Source organism: Mixophyes fleayi, chromosome 11, assembly GCF_038048845.1.
Source record: "Mixophyes fleayi isolate aMixFle1 chromosome 11, aMixFle1.hap1, whole genome shotgun sequence".
NCBI classification, from domain to species: Eukaryota; Metazoa; Chordata; class Amphibia; order Anura; family Limnodynastidae; genus Mixophyes; species Mixophyes fleayi.
In genome coordinates this window covers 75,949,763-75,967,364 of record NC_134412.1, presented here as the reverse complement: position 1 = coordinate 75,967,364, position 17,602 = coordinate 75,949,763, and the positions used below count along the sequence as shown (strand labels likewise).

The 17,602-nt window shown below is 40.2% G+C and overlaps 1 protein-coding gene across 3 annotated transcripts in view; it reads right to left on the bottom strand.

Moving 5' to 3' along the window:
- The window catches only part of CFAP74 (cilia and flagella associated protein 74), a 112,093-nt gene that overhangs the window by 14,484 nt on the left and 80,007 nt on the right, over positions 1-17,602 (bottom strand). For 2 of the 3 annotated variants that reach the window (XM_075189599.1, XM_075189600.1), the window contains exons 25-32: positions 16,981-17,114; positions 16,618-16,894; positions 16,121-16,264; positions 12,274-12,416; positions 8,934-9,068; positions 6,094-6,203; positions 2,562-2,617; positions 367-486 (exon numbers count right to left, since the gene is read on the bottom strand). In XM_075189599.1, the coding sequence (XP_075045700.1) occupies positions 367-486; positions 2,562-2,617; positions 6,094-6,203; positions 8,934-9,068; positions 12,274-12,416; positions 16,121-16,264; positions 16,618-16,894; positions 16,981-17,114 (1,119 nt within the window). Of the gene's footprint in view, positions 1-366; positions 487-2,561; positions 2,618-6,062; positions 6,204-8,933; positions 9,069-12,273; positions 12,417-16,120; positions 16,265-16,617; positions 16,895-16,980; positions 17,115-17,602 lie in introns of those variants that run through there. The other variant, XM_075189601.1, reaches the window with a different exon arrangement.

Here is a 17,602-nt window from a genome sequence, read left to right as displayed (position 1 = left end):
TGACTTAGAGCCTCGGTTTCAGTTTTGCAATTGGCGGGAATACCCGGATCTGTCTCGGATCCGGCTCGGAACGGCAACGTTCGGGTGGGCTCGGATTTCAGATATCCGAGCCCGCTCATCTCAAATTATGACTCAGAGCCTCGGTTTCAGTTCTGCAATTGGCGGGAATACCCGGATCTGTCTCGGATCCGGCTCGGATCGGCAACGTTCGGGTGGGCTCGGATTTCAGATATCCGAGCCCGCTCATCTCTAATTCCAGGGAAATGATATGCGGATTGGAACGTATATAATCACAATAGAGGTACAGACTGCATAGGCTGCTTACATTACGTTTTCCAACACACATTTTAGTGTCTGACCACTTACAGTTTGATTTTCATCAGGTGAAAAGGCGATAAGAAGACGACAGTTCCCTCCAGGTTCCACAATACCAACAGGATTGAGCAACACAAAAGGACCACTTGTATTAAAAACAGAGAAACGAGGCTAACAAATGACAAGTCAAGGAACATAACAATAACATATCTAATATACTTACAGACAAAAACAACATTAACCTTTAAAAGGTGAGACAATTGGGGGCATATTCAATTAAGTCACAACATTGCCGCTGCGCATTTTCTTTTTTTATTATGGTACTGCAACATTGCGGATTTCCCTTGGCAACCCTATGGGGCGACTACTAAAACAAACTTACACCTTTAAATAAAAGAAATGTGAGACTAATTAAGGTGGAGTGGAAAAAATGTAAATTGAATAATTAAAAGCAAATCACATTATGGCCCCTATTTGCTATGAAGCGGAGATAACTCTTGTGGCTTACCACACTGATAGAAAATCTTGTATCGCCGCAATTTGCCAATAAAAGGTATCAATCAGTTGCCCTGGCGATACTGGCTGGTAGCGGTATGGGGAGTCTTACTGCTTCGCCAGCCAGTCTTCAGTGCTTCTGGGCATGCGTAACACGCCTTTGTTGTTTTATGCGTGTTCGGTGGAACTTGAAGCCTTGATACAAAATAATAATAATAAAAAAAATGTAGAACATAGTAAAAAAAAAAAAAATAAAAAAAAAAAAAAGGAAGGCGAACTTAGCTGGATATGTTATTGGTATAAATGTGTATTTAAATAAATACATTTTTCCTGTATTATCTTCAGCAATCGATATTGATAGCGATGTGAGGATTGCAGTGGTACATGTACCGCCGTAATCCTTAATTTGGTACCCTCACGCTTTGCAACTCTTCACCGGCGGTAACCCCTTGATAGTTTGTGAGAAGGGCTATCTCGGGAGTTGATAAGTTGTCTCCCATTCACATACAGACTCCTATGTGTTCAATGCAGGGCCGGATTAAGGGAAGAGAGGTCCCCAGGGTAAGGGTACTGTGAGGTCCCCCTTATCAGGCCCCCCCTCCCTTGAGCTTACCCTCTTCCGTTGTTCCACTCTCTGTAGCACTTACGCGGCGCAGAGTAATCTCCTTACTGAGGAGATCTCGCGAGAGTGAGACTATGACTCATAGTCTCAATCTCACAGCAAATGTTATGCTGTTAGCTGCCTGCCATTCTCCTTGAATAGGTGACAGCCGGGGGCGGGACTCCCCGACCCGATGAATGCCGGCGGGCCCCCCCCCATCTGCCCATTTGTGGTTTTGCAAATAATCTGGCAAAGCGTTGAAATACTAAAAGTCCAACCTACTCTGACTTTAGGAACATCCCGTTTATTAATGTAAACATTTTGGTGTTTCTACTAAAATACAATAAATAATAATAGTATTCTGTTAAAAGTGCACCTTAAATAATCCTGCCCCTAATTTTTACATGTTTTTACTAAAGTAGGCTCTCTCCGGTGCTTAAACCATACTTGTAAACTTGTGTACACCTGCGGCCATCTTGGTCTTCAAATCCACATGCACAGCAGTAAAACATACCTGCCTACTTTCAGTACGTCCGGGAGAGGGGCGTGACTAGAGGGTGGGAGGGGGTGGGGAACCTTGAATTGCGTCATTTTGGCCCTGCCCCCACAAGGAAAATGCCGGTTTAGCGAGACCAAAATGACGCGATTCTCTGTGAATCGTGTCATTTTAGCAATGGAATTGTGGAATATGGGAGAATTGCCAGCTCTCCTGGGAGTCCGGGAGACCGACCCGAATTTCGGGAGTCTCCCGGACTTTCCAGGAGAGTTGGCAAGTAGGCTGTAAAACTAAGTGCAATTGCATAAAATTAAGAGCATGATGTCACAAACCAGCATTTGAATTGAGGGTTTGCATTTTTTACGGTTCATATATACCCTAAACATTTTTCTATGATGTTTTTTTGTATTTTAAGAGTTACTCACTCACTATTATGTATGACTCCCAATGCACTGTACTTTCTCCAAAATCCAGCACTTTACAAATGTTTATGCATGTCTGCTTGACGCTTAATATGTGGTTGGAGAGGTTAAAACTAATTGAGCATCATTAATAACAAAAGTTGATATTTTTTGGTTAAGGCTGCAGTTTTAATAGCAAGGACTAGGTCATTAATCATAATCTAAATCAATTGTTTTAGGACATAAAGGATACTTTCAGAGGCTCGGAGGAAATGTTTTGTAGTATTACTGTTTTTACCACTCGTTGACCTGCAAAAACATACAGTTGTTTTAAGTACATCTCATACAAATGAATATAAAACATGCCCAAATGAAATATTGAACCATTAACATTTTCTACATATCAAACAATATATATCTTTCATCAGTATCTGCACTAACTTTTTTACTTCACCCATTTGAGCTGTAATGGTGACCACACACACACAGCAGTGTCACAGGACATATTGGGGAATTGGCCCAATATCACAGCTTGTTGATCTCAAAGCACCGCAATGTCAGATAATATTACTGTAACAATTGATAGAATCATTATATGACATGTTGGTAAATGCTTAGAAAGATGACTGCTATCTGCTTGTAATATCATCTTCTAATCGCAGCCTCAGTGATGCCCGAAGTGATTCAGATGTTCGCCCCAGGTGCCCCACTGCTATGAACTTGCCCTTACAATTGCCTTCGTCCTAGATGGCTGTGACTGTCTCATGAAGATTCCATCTTGGATCTCATTTCCTGTTTGGGCCTATAAAAGACACTTCCTGTTTTGAAGCCTTTGCTTGAGTATTGTGCTTGAATCTGAACTAGATGCTTTCACAGAACCTTGCGCCCTCTTGTGATTTGGATTGCAATTGTTAGATACTCCTACCAGACCTTTATCTGCCTTGGGACTATTCTCTTCACTTGCTGAATACTTTAGACTTGTATATCAAAATAAATCCTGTTTATTTCAGAACTACCTGGCTATTGGATTCCATCTGAGATACCAGAAGTGTGACACCCACGTGTGTGGTCAAATTGGACAATGAACTTATTGCGCACTCTCTTCAATGCAGCAGGATGGCAATATGTGAGGCCAGCTCAAGTCTAAGTGTGCTCATAACTCTACCCAACGGAGGCTGACTAAAGGGCACTTAAGGACAACATTACATAAAGCCGTCCACACAGACAGTCTGGTCTGTCAATGCTAAACATATGTGAAGGCAGTGGGAAATGACAAGGTGGCACCAAATCATGTCATCACCAAGGGCAGGGTTGTTTTGAAGATCTCCTTAATACCATCTGAGGTCAGCTGCTGGACCCAGGGAGATCAACTGTGATTGTTCTCTGTTTCTCCTCTGGTGATCTCCGCGGCCTCCTTGAAGACCTCTGCGGCTGCCTCATCTTCTGCGAACATCGAAACAAGTGTCCGGGCTCTGTGTCCAGAAGTGACAACGATGGCAAAGAAATCTACCGGCCACACGGTCCCCCCGAGCTGCTTCAGCAATGCCCATGCAGCACAAGAGTAAAATCCTTTTCAAGAACCAGAAAAGGAACGAGGTTCAGCTGAGAAAAATGGTGAAGTCATTGTTTCCAGCAGCTGACACTTCTACAGTGACTGGTTCATCTTTCCACTGTCTCTCCTCATTACCACCGCACCACGTGACCGGTTAGCTGCACGCCAGCTACAATTGTTAATCCACCACCGTATGTATCAATTATAGATTGTAAGCTTGCGAGCTGGGTCCCTTACCTCTCTGTATGTACGTATTACCCAGTATTGTTTTATTACTGATTGTTCCCAATTGTAAAGCGCTACGGAATCTGTTGACGCTATAAAAATAAATGTTGATGATGATTGTTCCCCACACCTCTTAGATTATAAATTAAATTGGGCAGGGCTTTTTTTTACCTTATGTTCATACCATTGTATGTTATTTATTTGTCTCATGATTCCCTCAATGTACAGTGCTATGTTACATGTCGGCGCTTTATAAAGAATTATAAAATGTTGTTCACGATTGGGCATACAGCAATTTGGTCTAAAATAACAAAACTGGATATTGTGATATAATCATAATTCTAAATTCTGTATGTCACAAATATAGGGCATAGGGAAGAATAAATCAGATCTTTTTTCCATTCCAGATATTATATAGCACAATGATTGAATTGAAAATGTATTATTTTGCTGCAAAAATGTTGAAAGTGTATATGTTGAGTTAAAAAGTTTATTTTTCTAATTATCTGTTAGTGAAAAATTTGAAATGTGATAAATATGATAACTTCCTATTTGTATATCCCCCCCACTCAGGAAATGCTGCCAGCTCCCCCCCCCCCCCCCCCCAGCCCCGGACATCCTCAAAGTCTTGGTTTGTTCACAGATCATTAGAGGTGTTTCAAAGATAATAGTCTATGACAATGTTCATGAAGACTGGTATATCTTTAAAGCCCTGTAAACAAAGAGTTTCACAGCTCCAACAACCTGGAAATTAAAACGTCAAGGAAATATACATAGAGGAAAGGAGATTGTATTTAAACTCTACTCAGAATAACATATACCCTCTAGTATTAGTGTCAGGTCCTTGGATCTGTGCAGCTTATGAAAATAAAATAGGAAAGTGTACGCCTGTAATATTCATTTTTCTACTACATTCTAAACGGAGGCAAGCACAGACCAATGAATTCCTAATAACATGCCAGTGATAGGAGACACAGCAATACCTAGAACAAACTACAGAAGGAGCAGGGACAAAAATACTAAAAAAAACTACAACATTTGGGTAAAATTATTCCATAGAATAATGCTGTAAATGCGAGTACTATTGTATACTACATTAGGAAGAGTTTCATTGGAGATAATATTAAGAAAATAATGATATGGGGCCTGATTCATTAAGGAAAGTAAAGCAAAAAAAATGAGTAACTTATCACCCTGGCCAAACCATGTTGCATTGGAGGGGAAGGTAAATTTAAAACATGGGGACAAATTTATAATTGGGGTAGGGCATGTCCTAGATCAACTTCAAATGTCAGTGTAACAATAAAGCTATCAAGTATTTGTGTGCTAGATGAAAAAACAGCCAATATTTAACTAATGTGCAAAATAACAAAATTAATTTGCACCCCTTGCATTGCAACATGGTTTTGTCCAGGAGAAAACATACTCATTTTTTTGCCTTACTTTCCTTTATGAATTAGGCCCATATTGTATATTATTTACTATTCATTGTGTTGATAAACCAGGCTGCATTGAGAGCTACTATTTTTCATTTAAACTGTATACAATCACTTTTTTAGGGGCAAAACAATAAGGCAGAATGACTGGAAATAATCTGCTATCAACTATAGTATGGAAAAAAAGCAGCACTGGCTTGTTATCAAGGCAGCCATCTAGCCTACCACAGCCATGATACAATAACATAAAGAGTAATCGAGCTATTCAGAGTTATGCTTGTAGCTCTTAATTTGAGAATCCATTAAACATGGCAATCTATGGTGGAGACACAGCTCTTCAAATAAAAATATATATCCCTCTCCCATTGCTTGTGATAAGAGATAAAAAACACAAGCACAGGGTAATTTAGACACATTAAAACGTTTGGCTCATTAGGAATTTACTGGTTGAAGAGTGCCAGCAGTTCTCAATAAAGGGTTGATGGATGAGGCTTCGCTGGTCACTTTACAGTGAAGTGTAAGTAAATGGACAGTCACTAACTGGCGTCTGTGTCATCTGAGTTATTGAGTACCTATTGCAGTTTCTCCAAAATGAACGAGATGTTGTCCGTTCTGCGAGCTGACGATTAAGGGAGGTGCCACAGCAGGGCAGTGTAGCTCGAGATACAGGGTGTTGTGTGGGCTGTGGAAACACATTCAAAGACACCAATAAATATTCAGTTTACAGATTTAAAGAAACAATTCATTTTCCACGTAAAACCGCACAAATATGTCCGATTGTTTTCAATTGGTCGTTTTTATTTTCCGATCTTAGTGGGGGGGGGGGGGGCGCTCTTTCTGTTAACTGGCTGTAATAAGCAGGACATCCTTAGTTCTATAAAAGTGGTTATTCCTTATCAGATGACTTCAACCCACTGGTTTGTACCTGACCGTCTCAATCTTTCAAGCTTCAATCTGTGTTTTTCATGTCTATAAAGAGACAGAGGTAAATTTATCAAACTGTGGGTTTGAAAAAGTGGAGATGTTGCCAATAGCAACCAATCAGATTCTAGTTATCATTTATTTAGTACATTCCACAAAATGACAGCTATAGGCAACATCTCCACTTTTTCAAACCCGCAGCTGGATAAATTTACCGCAGGGTTGTGCAGGGACCGGACACAAACCTGCTCCCTGGGTACAATTCCATCAAATGCAGAGAACACCACAAGGCTGCATGGTATCCCAGGGCCAACAACAAACTGTGCAAATGATATAAATATATGGTTGTAATGCACAGAAGAACACCACAAAGATAAAGCAGTGTATTTAGCAAAAGTCGCAGGAGGGCGTATATAAGTCAATGAATAAAGTCATCTGAAGATAGGTAGAAAACCCTGATATAAGATATAGCCACAAAACACTCCCAGTTTAGACATTAATTTATTTTATTTTTTGTACAGAAATTGTGTGTTTAAAAGTCATGGTTGTTGCTGTTATGTGGTTTGCAGATTTTGCTTACAAATAGATTAGGTCAGAGATACAGTGAATAAACAACTCACTTCAATGCCATCAATAATGAGGAATATAGAAATCTCTGCCTGGGTTACATACCAGCAGCATAAACAATTATCCCCGGCAGTGGGGGAAAACAGTACATACATAAAACAGGGACCTACTGTACAAGGTAGAGAAAATAAATACAGACATGAAAACAAAGGGTATGGAGGACCCTGCTCATTAGAGAGCTTACATTCTAAGTGGAAGAGGGCACAGCTGAAACAAGAGGAGCGAGTGTGGCTTAGAGTGGGACAGTTGTGAGCTTGCATAAGTGTGGGTAGTAAGGGTGGGAGTAGGGTAAGAGAAAGCGTTTAAAGACTGAAGGCTGGGAGAGAGTCTGATCGGGCATGGTAGGGAATTCCATGAGTGGGGAGCAGCACAGGAGAAGTCTTGCAGATGGGCAGGTGGGAGTGACAGGTTATTACCAAAGACTAGGAACAGATCAGGGGGTAAATGTATTAACCTCCGGATTCTTGAACTCCCGCGAGTTCGGCGTCTTCAGGGCTTAAATTTAAAGCGGCGCTGCCTTGTAAAGGGAAACTTCCCTTTACAAGGCAGCGCCGCTTTAAATTTAAGCCCTGAAGACGCCGAACTCGCGGGAGTTCAAGAATCCGGAGGTTAATACATTTACCCCCAGATGTAGATCTGAGAGGCAGAGTATTATGTGATGAGGTTTCAGATGTATGAAGGTTGATATTGTTAAATGATTTAGAGGTGAGGGTAATTTGAATTGGATTCTGCACGATATAGGGTGCCAGTGTAGGGATATTTTAGTGGCCTACAATATAAGGTGTCCATATTTGCTGATACCACTAAGCTATGGTGACTTATTACTACAGAGCGGTATAGTCACTTGCTACGAAAGATTTAGGCAAAATGGCAAACTGGGCCACAACATGTCAGTACACCTAATTTAAAAATAGATTATTTTCCTTTTTTAAATCACAAAAAAATTGCAGTTGTAGCTGTAGGTAGCCGAGAACATTATAGGGGTGAGTGATTCAGGGGATTTATCCGATTGCCATTTTGGGATCAAGAAGGAGTTCTTCCCCCTAAGGGGCTAAATTGGCACCTTTTACACTAGAGGTTTTGTTTTCCCTTTCTCCGGATCAACACAAGTATAATTTATGAAAGATGTAATGCGCGTGACCTTTGTCTTTTATGTACTATGTAACTATGGGGCAGATTCAATTCCCCGAACGCGGACCGCACACTATTACGGTTACTACGGTAATAGCTGTGCATTATTACCGTTACTGCGGTAATAGCTGTGCATTATTACCGTTACCGCGGTAACAGCTGTGCATTATTACCGTTACCGTGGTAACAGCTGTGCATTATTACCGTTACTGCGGTAATAGCTGGGCATCATTACCGTTACCGCGGTAACAGCTGGGCATTATTACCGTTACTATGGTAATTTCAACGCTGATTTTTGCTCACAGCTCTGTGAGCCGCGTTGTTCTGAAGAACACAGAGAATTGTATTTGCCCCTCTATGGGGCATATTCAATTCGGGTTCCGGTCCGCGGTAACGCGGAAAGTGCGCACTATTGCCAATAATACGGTACCGCAGTAACGCAGATTTTCGTACGCAACCCTATGGGCTGCGAACGAAAATCTACGTTATTGCGGTACCGTGGATTAAGTCTGCGGCCCGTTCCGCTACGATCCCGCGGACCGGAATCATCATTGAATATGCCCCCATGTCTACTTAGTTTGTAGGTGACAGGTCCATTTTTATCACTTAACTATGGAGGACAATGACACTGAATTAAAGTTCTAAAACTGTGGATAAAAGCTGACATTAATCAATGACAGAAATCCCCTTTTCTCAGACCACACTGCTACTTGGTCAGTACTTATTCACGTACCTGAAGTTTAGACTCTCATCGTCTTTCCGTTTGCCGATGTCGCAGTTGGCAATGAAGCACGGTATCACATATTTGTCAAACTTGCCTGTAAACCTTCGGTAGATTGAGTGTCTGGCGGCTGCGTACATATCGGAGCTGCAGTTAACAAGAAACGAGCTTAGAAAATATAAGTGGTACAGGGCAATATTATTGCTGGATTTATAACAAGGAAATCTGATATATTTTAATCTCATTATCCAGCTGCAAAAGACCGTTTTCTGGACACTGAGAATTTTGGGGGGACAAAGTAGATATATGACGATGGGTGATCCAAAAAGGACAATATCTTCAAACAGAGAACCCTCTGTTTGAACCCCCTTATTCAGCTGCCCTTAGTCCATAAATATTGGGACATCGACACAATTCTCCTATTTTGGGCTCTATACACCACCACAATTGATTTGAAATGAAACTAACAAGATGTGCTTTAACTGCAGGCTTTCAGCTTTAATTTGAGGGTATTTACATCCAAATCAGGTGAACATTGCAGGAATTACAACGGGTTCTATATGTGTCTCCCACTTTTTAAGGGACCAAAAGTAATGGGAAAAACTAAACAATCTTACATCAAACTTTCACTTTTTAATACTTTGTTGCGCAGTCAATTACAGCCTGAAGTCTGGAAGGCATAGACATCACCAGACGCTGGGTTTCATCCCTGGTGATGCTTTGCCAGGCCTCTACTGCAAATGTCTTCAGTTCCTGCTTGTTCTTGGAGCATTTTCCCTTCAGTTTTGTCTTCATCAAGTGAAATGCATGATCAATCGGATTCAGGTCAGGTGATTGACTTGGCCAGTGCATAACATTCCACTTGTTAGCCTTAAAAAACTCTTTGGTTGCTTTTGCAGTATGCTTCGGGTCATTGTCCATCTGCACTGTGAAGCGCCGTCCAATGAGTTCTGAAGCATTTGACTGAATATGAGCAGATAATATTGCCCAAAAGAATTCATCCTGCTGCTTTTGTCAGCAGTCACATCAATAAATACAAGGGCACCAGTTCCATTGGCAGCCATACATGCCCACGCCATGACACTACCACCACCATGCTTCACTGATGAGGTGGTATGTTTTGGATCATGAGCAGTTCCTTTCCTTCTCCATACTCTTCTCTTCCCATCACTCTGGTACAAGTTGATCTTTGTCTCATCTGTCCATAGGATGTTGTTCCAGAAGTGTAATGGTTTTTTTAGATGTTGTTTGCCAAACTCTAATCTGGTCTTCCTGTTTTTGTGGCTCACAAATGGTTTACATCTTGTGGTGAACCCTCTATATTCACTCTTGTGAAATCTTCCCTTGATTGTTGACTTTGACACATACACACCTACCTCCTGGAGAGTGTTCTTGATTTGGCCAACTGTTGTGAAGGGGTTTTTCTTCACCAGGGAAAAAATTCTTCTGTCATCCACCACAGTTGTTTTCCGTGGTCTTTTGGTGTTGCTGAGCTCTCCGGTGCGTTCTTTCTTTTTAAGAATGTTCCAAACAGTTGATTTGGCCACACCTAATGTTTTTGCTATCTCTCTGATGGGTTTGTTTTGATTTTTAAGCCTAATGATGGGTCCCTTGTCATTATCTGTCTCCTTAACCATTGCCTTCTGTCCTGCCCTGTGCTGCCCGTATACCCTTCACTGTTGGTAACAGTCCTTGTTCTTGCTCTTCAGACCTCTCTAGGCTATGACTATTATCGCATATGTATCTCAGGTTTCCCATTTGGAAGCAGAATTGAATAAATCACAAAGACCAAGAGAATCAATTATAGACATTATATTATATATATATATATATATATATATATATATATATAAACACAAATAGAGATATAACTGGCGCTGATCACCACAGCGTAACCACTTCAATTAAATGAGGTGGAAAGATTATATATATAAAAAGATATACATACAATATATATGAAAATTCAGTCCCAAATCCACAATGCATAAAAAACACTTGACTCTTGTAAGAGTGGCAGCCTCGATAGCCTGAAACCAGATGGTTAATCCGGACGGGATGGATTGCTGTAACAGAAGAACAAGCAGGGCGCCTCTGAGTGTATTATCAATTGTATAGTGTGGAATAGAGCAATAACTTGCGTACCATGAAGTTGTAGATGATAAACTTTACAGAAGATAATGGAGTAATCTGTGCTTTGCCTTTAGTCCTCCAGATCTCCACCGATCCATACAAAATACAGGAAAACAGCAAACATAGTGTAATACTGCAAAAATCACAGCAATATCACCAGGTTCCCCACAATACTATGGGGTATATGGGATAACTATCCCAAAATAGTAATAGGACACCACCACGAGTGCACAAAATAAATATTAAAATCTGCGTACCAGATATAGTGATATTTTCCACTTCTGAAGGGTATTAAAACATGTGTAACACCAATGTCTTCACGATCACAACCTCATCCATATGGCGAAAATGCATAAGATTGAAAAAAGGAAGGATATTTTGGTATGCATAAAAAATATTTAATAAAATATAATAAAAGCACTCACATGAGGTATTGGGTAATACACTGTATACAGCTCAACGCGTTTCGTCTTGTAACAATCAAGACTTCATCAGGAGCATAACATGTACGCTAAAAGATGGAGATGCACGCGTGAGAAAGTTCCTAGACACAGAAATGATTCCAGTGGCAAGTGTCCTCTCTCGGGATAGAAATCCAGACCAAACGGGGTAGTCGCAGTGCACAGTATCGTGCAGGATAAAGTCTGCGGTCAGACTGCTCTATTCCACACTATACAATTGATAATACACTCAGAGGCGCCCTGCTTGTTCTTCTGTTATATATATATATATATATATATGTCATTTATAAGGACTTTAAACTCTTTCCAGGTGTTGTGAATTGAATTAGTGGCATCTTGCATTACATTGGTGATTCCCATACAGATTGTGAAACAAATATTAAAATGCATTTAAACTAAATAGATTGGATTGAAAATAATAAATAATGAATACATCGCTACCATGGTGACAGGCTGATGCAAAGCTGAAGGCTCCTCCCATATCACATGACAGTGACTGATTTCTGATGACACTGCATGCAACGTTCTCTGAGCTGAGTCGACCCCATGTGACACTTCAAGCTGTCACCACTGTAGGGACTGAGCGGTTCTGAACACTGCACCTATCTAGCAGGATAAGATGTGCAATGTGACATCACCCTAAACAATTTTTTCCATATATAACAAAGAATCACTGTAAACACATCTATAAATACATTTTAGCTCTTAAAGTGTTTGCTGTTTTTGTGTTATATATCATATATAGTTTGCTGTGTTCTTACTCCACTTTTATATCTTCTATCTTGGGTAGATGTACAGGGACATGTTCAGCTGACTTCAGCGACTTCTCCTTTTGAATCTTTGGGGATACAAGTTGTTTCTTCTTATCCTTCTTTGAGGACGTCTCTCTTCTCTCTTTCTTGCTCTGAAATAGATTGCGAGGATTCATAACCCAATATTTCATACCATCGTCCTGGATTATTGGAGAAATGTATATCATGTGTATTTTGAATCTGTAACCTGAAATTTTAGATGTCTGTATGGCCATTTTTCAGGCACTAATTTCAATGAGATACCTCTTTCAGAGATGGGGGCTATATTTACTAAACTGCGGGTTTTAAAAAGTGGAGATGTTGCCTATAGCAACCAATCACATTCTAGCTATCATTTATTTAGTACATTCTACAAAATGACAGCTAGAGTCTGATTGGTTGCTATAGGCAACATCTTCACTTTTCAAACCTGCCGGAAAACGCTCAGCTGGATACATTTACCCCCTGATCTGTAGCTGGTGCCAGTGATACGACTGAAAAACACCTACTTTAGAGATGCACTTGAACCGGGTGCTGCTGCATGCGCTTGTCCTTGGAGCGCCCTTACGGTACATTGACTATGTGCATGCGCCCCTTCCCCTCTCCGTTCCACCCTTCAAGTAGTAGGTTATCGCAAGTGACATTTACGTGCAAACTTGAATTGCGTTCTTTGGCGTACGTTTTAGTTTTGCACATGCACGGAGTGAAATAACGTTAAATACGGCACATAAATGGACTTACGTTCCTTAATGACTAAGGCCCACTATGTGCATTTTATAGCAAAACATATTAAAATGCGCAAATAAACCAATGTCATGAAAGTCTAACAATGTCAAATTGTAACACATCATCATCATCTATTTATATAGCGCCACTAATTCCACAGCGCTGTACAGAGAACTCACTCACATCAGTCCCTGCTCCATTGGAGCTTAGAGTCTAAATTCCCTAACACACACACACACACACACAGACACACACAGACACACACAGACTAGGGTCAATTTGATAGCAGGGAATTAACCTACTAATATGTTTTTGGAGTGTGGGAGGAAAATGGAGCACCCGGAGGAAACCCACGCAAACACCGGGAGAACATACAAACTCCACACAGATAAGGACATGGTCAGGAATCAAACTCATAACCTCAGTGCTGTGAAGCAGGAGTGCTAACCACTAAGCCACTGTGCTGCCCACACATGAAAAAGTCAGCCACAATGTCCTTCTATGAGTTTTACAGTACAGTAATAAGAATTAAGTGAGCACTAATTTAGAATAGTTAATGAAAGTTTAATACAATTAATGGGGGACTCCAAATATTATAATAATATAGGTACTATATGTGGTACTGTGTACTTTACCAAAATCTCTTGATGGATTTATTTGTTTCTACAGTTTTACGAAGTTATATTTTAGCTGTATCTGCCCTTTGTAATGAAATGTCATAGACTATACCATGCAACATAAATATTACAAAACTACAGATCTATACAGCTTGTCCCATTATGCCAGAAGGTACTGTTTAAAATATATTCACTGTGGTTTCTTTGTACGGAACACTAATGAACAGCCATTTTCACTGATTAGGATTAAATGCAAGTGCTGACTAGCAGTGTCTGTTCATAGGTTGATGGATTTTACTGTCATACCGCCTCAATGCTGCCCCCTAGATGTGTCTCTTGTGTGCAGCAGGATGAACATTGTTTTTTCCAGGATAGCAAGTAACTGAATGGAAAGATTTGTGTGTAATGAACTGTCAGTGTTTGCTATTAACTCGAAGTACTCAGTTTATACAACAGCAAACTAGCAAAGCTGTAACCAAAACAGGAACAAATCTATAGAAAGCACTTAAACGGATGATGTGAGTAACCCACTCAATTTAAATGTGCTCTTTTCTTGTAGCCAATTAAAACATCTACACTCTTCTGTAATGTCACCTCCTTGCTCCTCAATACCTAAGCAGCGATTACAGAATATGTGATCAAATAAAATCACTTCACTTTCCATATTATTTCCAATATACTGGGTTTACGCAAAGTCACAGAGACATAGTAATCATTCAACTAGAAGGAAGAAAACACAGAACATATTGGATTATTGTAAATTAAGTCACATAAATTACATTAGTGGAGGAAATCTGTTTAGCATATACTACTATCAATATGTCAGTGCACAGTAAGCATACAAGATCTTTTCTGGAGATAGACTGCCTTCTTGTGGCAATGTCAGCTTATTTACTACTAAAACATACAATGCTTTGTAAGGGAAACCACATACAACTATTTCTTGTATTATTCTACCAATGGATGCTAAAAATGATTTGCAAATTATTGTTACCAACTTTTCGGAGCACTTAGATCCCCCTCCTTTCCCTACCAACTGCAATAGAATTTAGCAAACTGTTGTTACATTGTTGAATTAATTTCGCAGCTTTTGGCAAAACAGTTATGACTTATTATTATTTTTATTATTAATTTTTATTTATAAGGCACCACTAGGTGTCCGTAGCGCCGTACAGGGACATACAGAAACACGATACAGGGTGAGACAGCACGGTACAGTTAACAAAAAGCACAGTAACTCAGAAGCTCAATGTACAGCTAGATGAAGGGTGAGAGCCCCCAGCGGTGAAGCTAGAGGGGCAGAAGGGCAGGAGGACCTCACGGAGGAGACAAGGAGCTGGAGAGCAGAGTTAAGGTGGTGGAGAACAGGAGGAGAGGAGACTTGTTCACACATATGCTCTGTGAAAATGGTTAAAATATGAATAAACGCTTTGGATACATTCTATCGATGCATTTTAACACAGTTTTCATGCGCTTTTCGCTTGTTGTACTTTTCACAATGCAATCTATTGTATTGGGAGCGCGCATTAGCGCATGAGAAAGGCTGTGTTCTAGAATGTTAAATACAGCACTAGAATGGTGAGAATGAAACATTTCATTGTCATTATGTAAGGGAAATGGAAAAGTGAGAAAAAGTGAGATCTTCTCTTTAAATTACATAAGCAAATTGCACATTTGCACATGTAAAAGTCTGTTCCATGAATTTGGCTGCTCCATAAATTCTAACTTTTCAAATGTTTTTAATTAATATCAATAAAGCTACTGGGTATATCAATCATCATCATCAGCTATTTATATAGCGTGACTAATTCCACAGCGCTGTACAGAGAACTTAGTCACATCAGTACCTGCTCTATTGAAGCTTACAGTCTAAATTCCCTAACATACACACAGACAGAGAGAGAGATTAGGGACAATTTTGATAGCAGCCAATTAACCTACTAGTATGTTTTTGGAGTGTGGGAGGAAACCTGAGTATCCAGAGGAAACCCACACAAACACGGGGAGAACATACAAACTCCACATAGATAAGGCCAGGACTTGAACTTATGACCCCAGTGCTATGAGGCAGAAGTGCTAACCACTAAGCCACCATGCTGCCCACATTAATAGGTTGAAATCTGATTGTACCATGTTATGAAACAGAGAGAAAAGGGATAAACTAGCTAGAAATCAGGCCTGGCCAACTTGTGGCTCTCCAGGTGTTGTGAAACTACAAGTCCCTGCATGCTTTGCCAGATAGCCGCTGGCTATGCACTGGCAAAGGATGCTGGGGCTTGTAGTTTCACAACACCTGGAGAGCCACAGGTTGACCAGGCCTGGACAAAGCAACCAATTTATATAAAAGCACAACTTTCTCTATACGGATTTCTTCTGGTTGTAAGGAAGAACAGGGCCCTTGGTCAGATGCTGTAATAACAGAAGTGTTGCAGCCAGTATTACTGCACACAATGAATAGATACAGTATACATTACCCGCTCGTCACTTTCCACCACCGGTGTGGCCTGTGTATCTAGAAGTGCTCTTGTTTCTACGGTCCGACGCAACATCCGCATTGTCTCCTCTCTGATCTCCTGATCCAGAAGAGTTGGCTTAAAGGATACTTGGACCATGCACCTCTGGAAGAGACCGAACAGGAAAATAACTTACACCTAGTAGGTTCACTTGTACCTGGAACTATTGAAAATTAAATCACAGGTCTATCCCCATAGGGGGGTGTAAAAGGAAAAGCAAATACACTTCCAATTTTTGAAACTGGTAGCACATATTTTGTTATAGATTTGGTGTAAGTGGACCCAACATCACAGATAATCCTTAACTAACATTAATGAATACATTATAATTATAGATGGTTAGCACTAGATAAAGTTTAGGGTGACATAATGTGCAGGTGGTGTAAACATTATCAAGGCATAAGGACTTTATTAAAGTTAATTGCAAATGAAAATATAATTAAAATAGTATTATTTACCTTCCCTGGCAAAACAGTGCCAACCGATGGCGAAATGGAGATAGGAGAACCCTTAGGCACTTGGAGCTGAAATGACGTAGGTCCAACTGGTGCAATCTCTCCCTTACCAATCCTTGGCACTGGGTGAGTGAACTCGTTGCGACTGGTGTGTGAATTGACAACATACAAGGTGGCGGTGGAGGCGTCGTTTAACGCTGTTGCTGGGAACTGCACCAAGTAATGAGATAGCTCCATGGGTGGATGGACACCAACGGCTTTACAAGAGATCTTGAATTGTCTGAGGATACAGAAACAGGTGATGTCTTCAATGTAATGCATACAGAAGAATGTACATATTTCACACTTAGTACAATATCCACTCACCTATTAATAGCTGATTTGCAAGTGAGGTCAAAATTGTATTCCCCGGCTTTTGGGGCTTTAAATATGATATCCAATTTCATTGTCTCCAAAGGAAGAAGAGTTCCAAAGCCGTCATGTGGTTGAATATCTATATACTATGATTAAAAGGAAACATTCATTAGACATATACAATACATAATCTACACAGGCAAGGTTTTTCACCCAAGATCCACAGCACCAAACTTACCCAGAAAATACAACAATGCCAAGGCTGACAAAGGCAAATTTAAATGACCATAAGGAGCTAAATTATATGAAAGAGAAGATAATATGGAAGAGATATTATAGATGTGTTTCAGTCCAAAGGACCTGCCAGCTGGGCCTATTTCTGCACTGTAAAAATGTTCTCCTGTTCTTCTCATTCATGCTCTAATTGAAATAACCTGTGCTAAAATCATGGATTAATGCTAAAATGTCCACAGCACCATCTAAATAAACACTAACATAACCCATCACACTGAAATATACTGTATTTGGTACTTTACAGTCATGGCCAAAAGTTTTGAGAATGACACAAGTATTGGTTTTCACAAAGTTTGCTGCTTCAGTGTTTGTAGACCTTTTTGCCAGATGTTGCTATGTT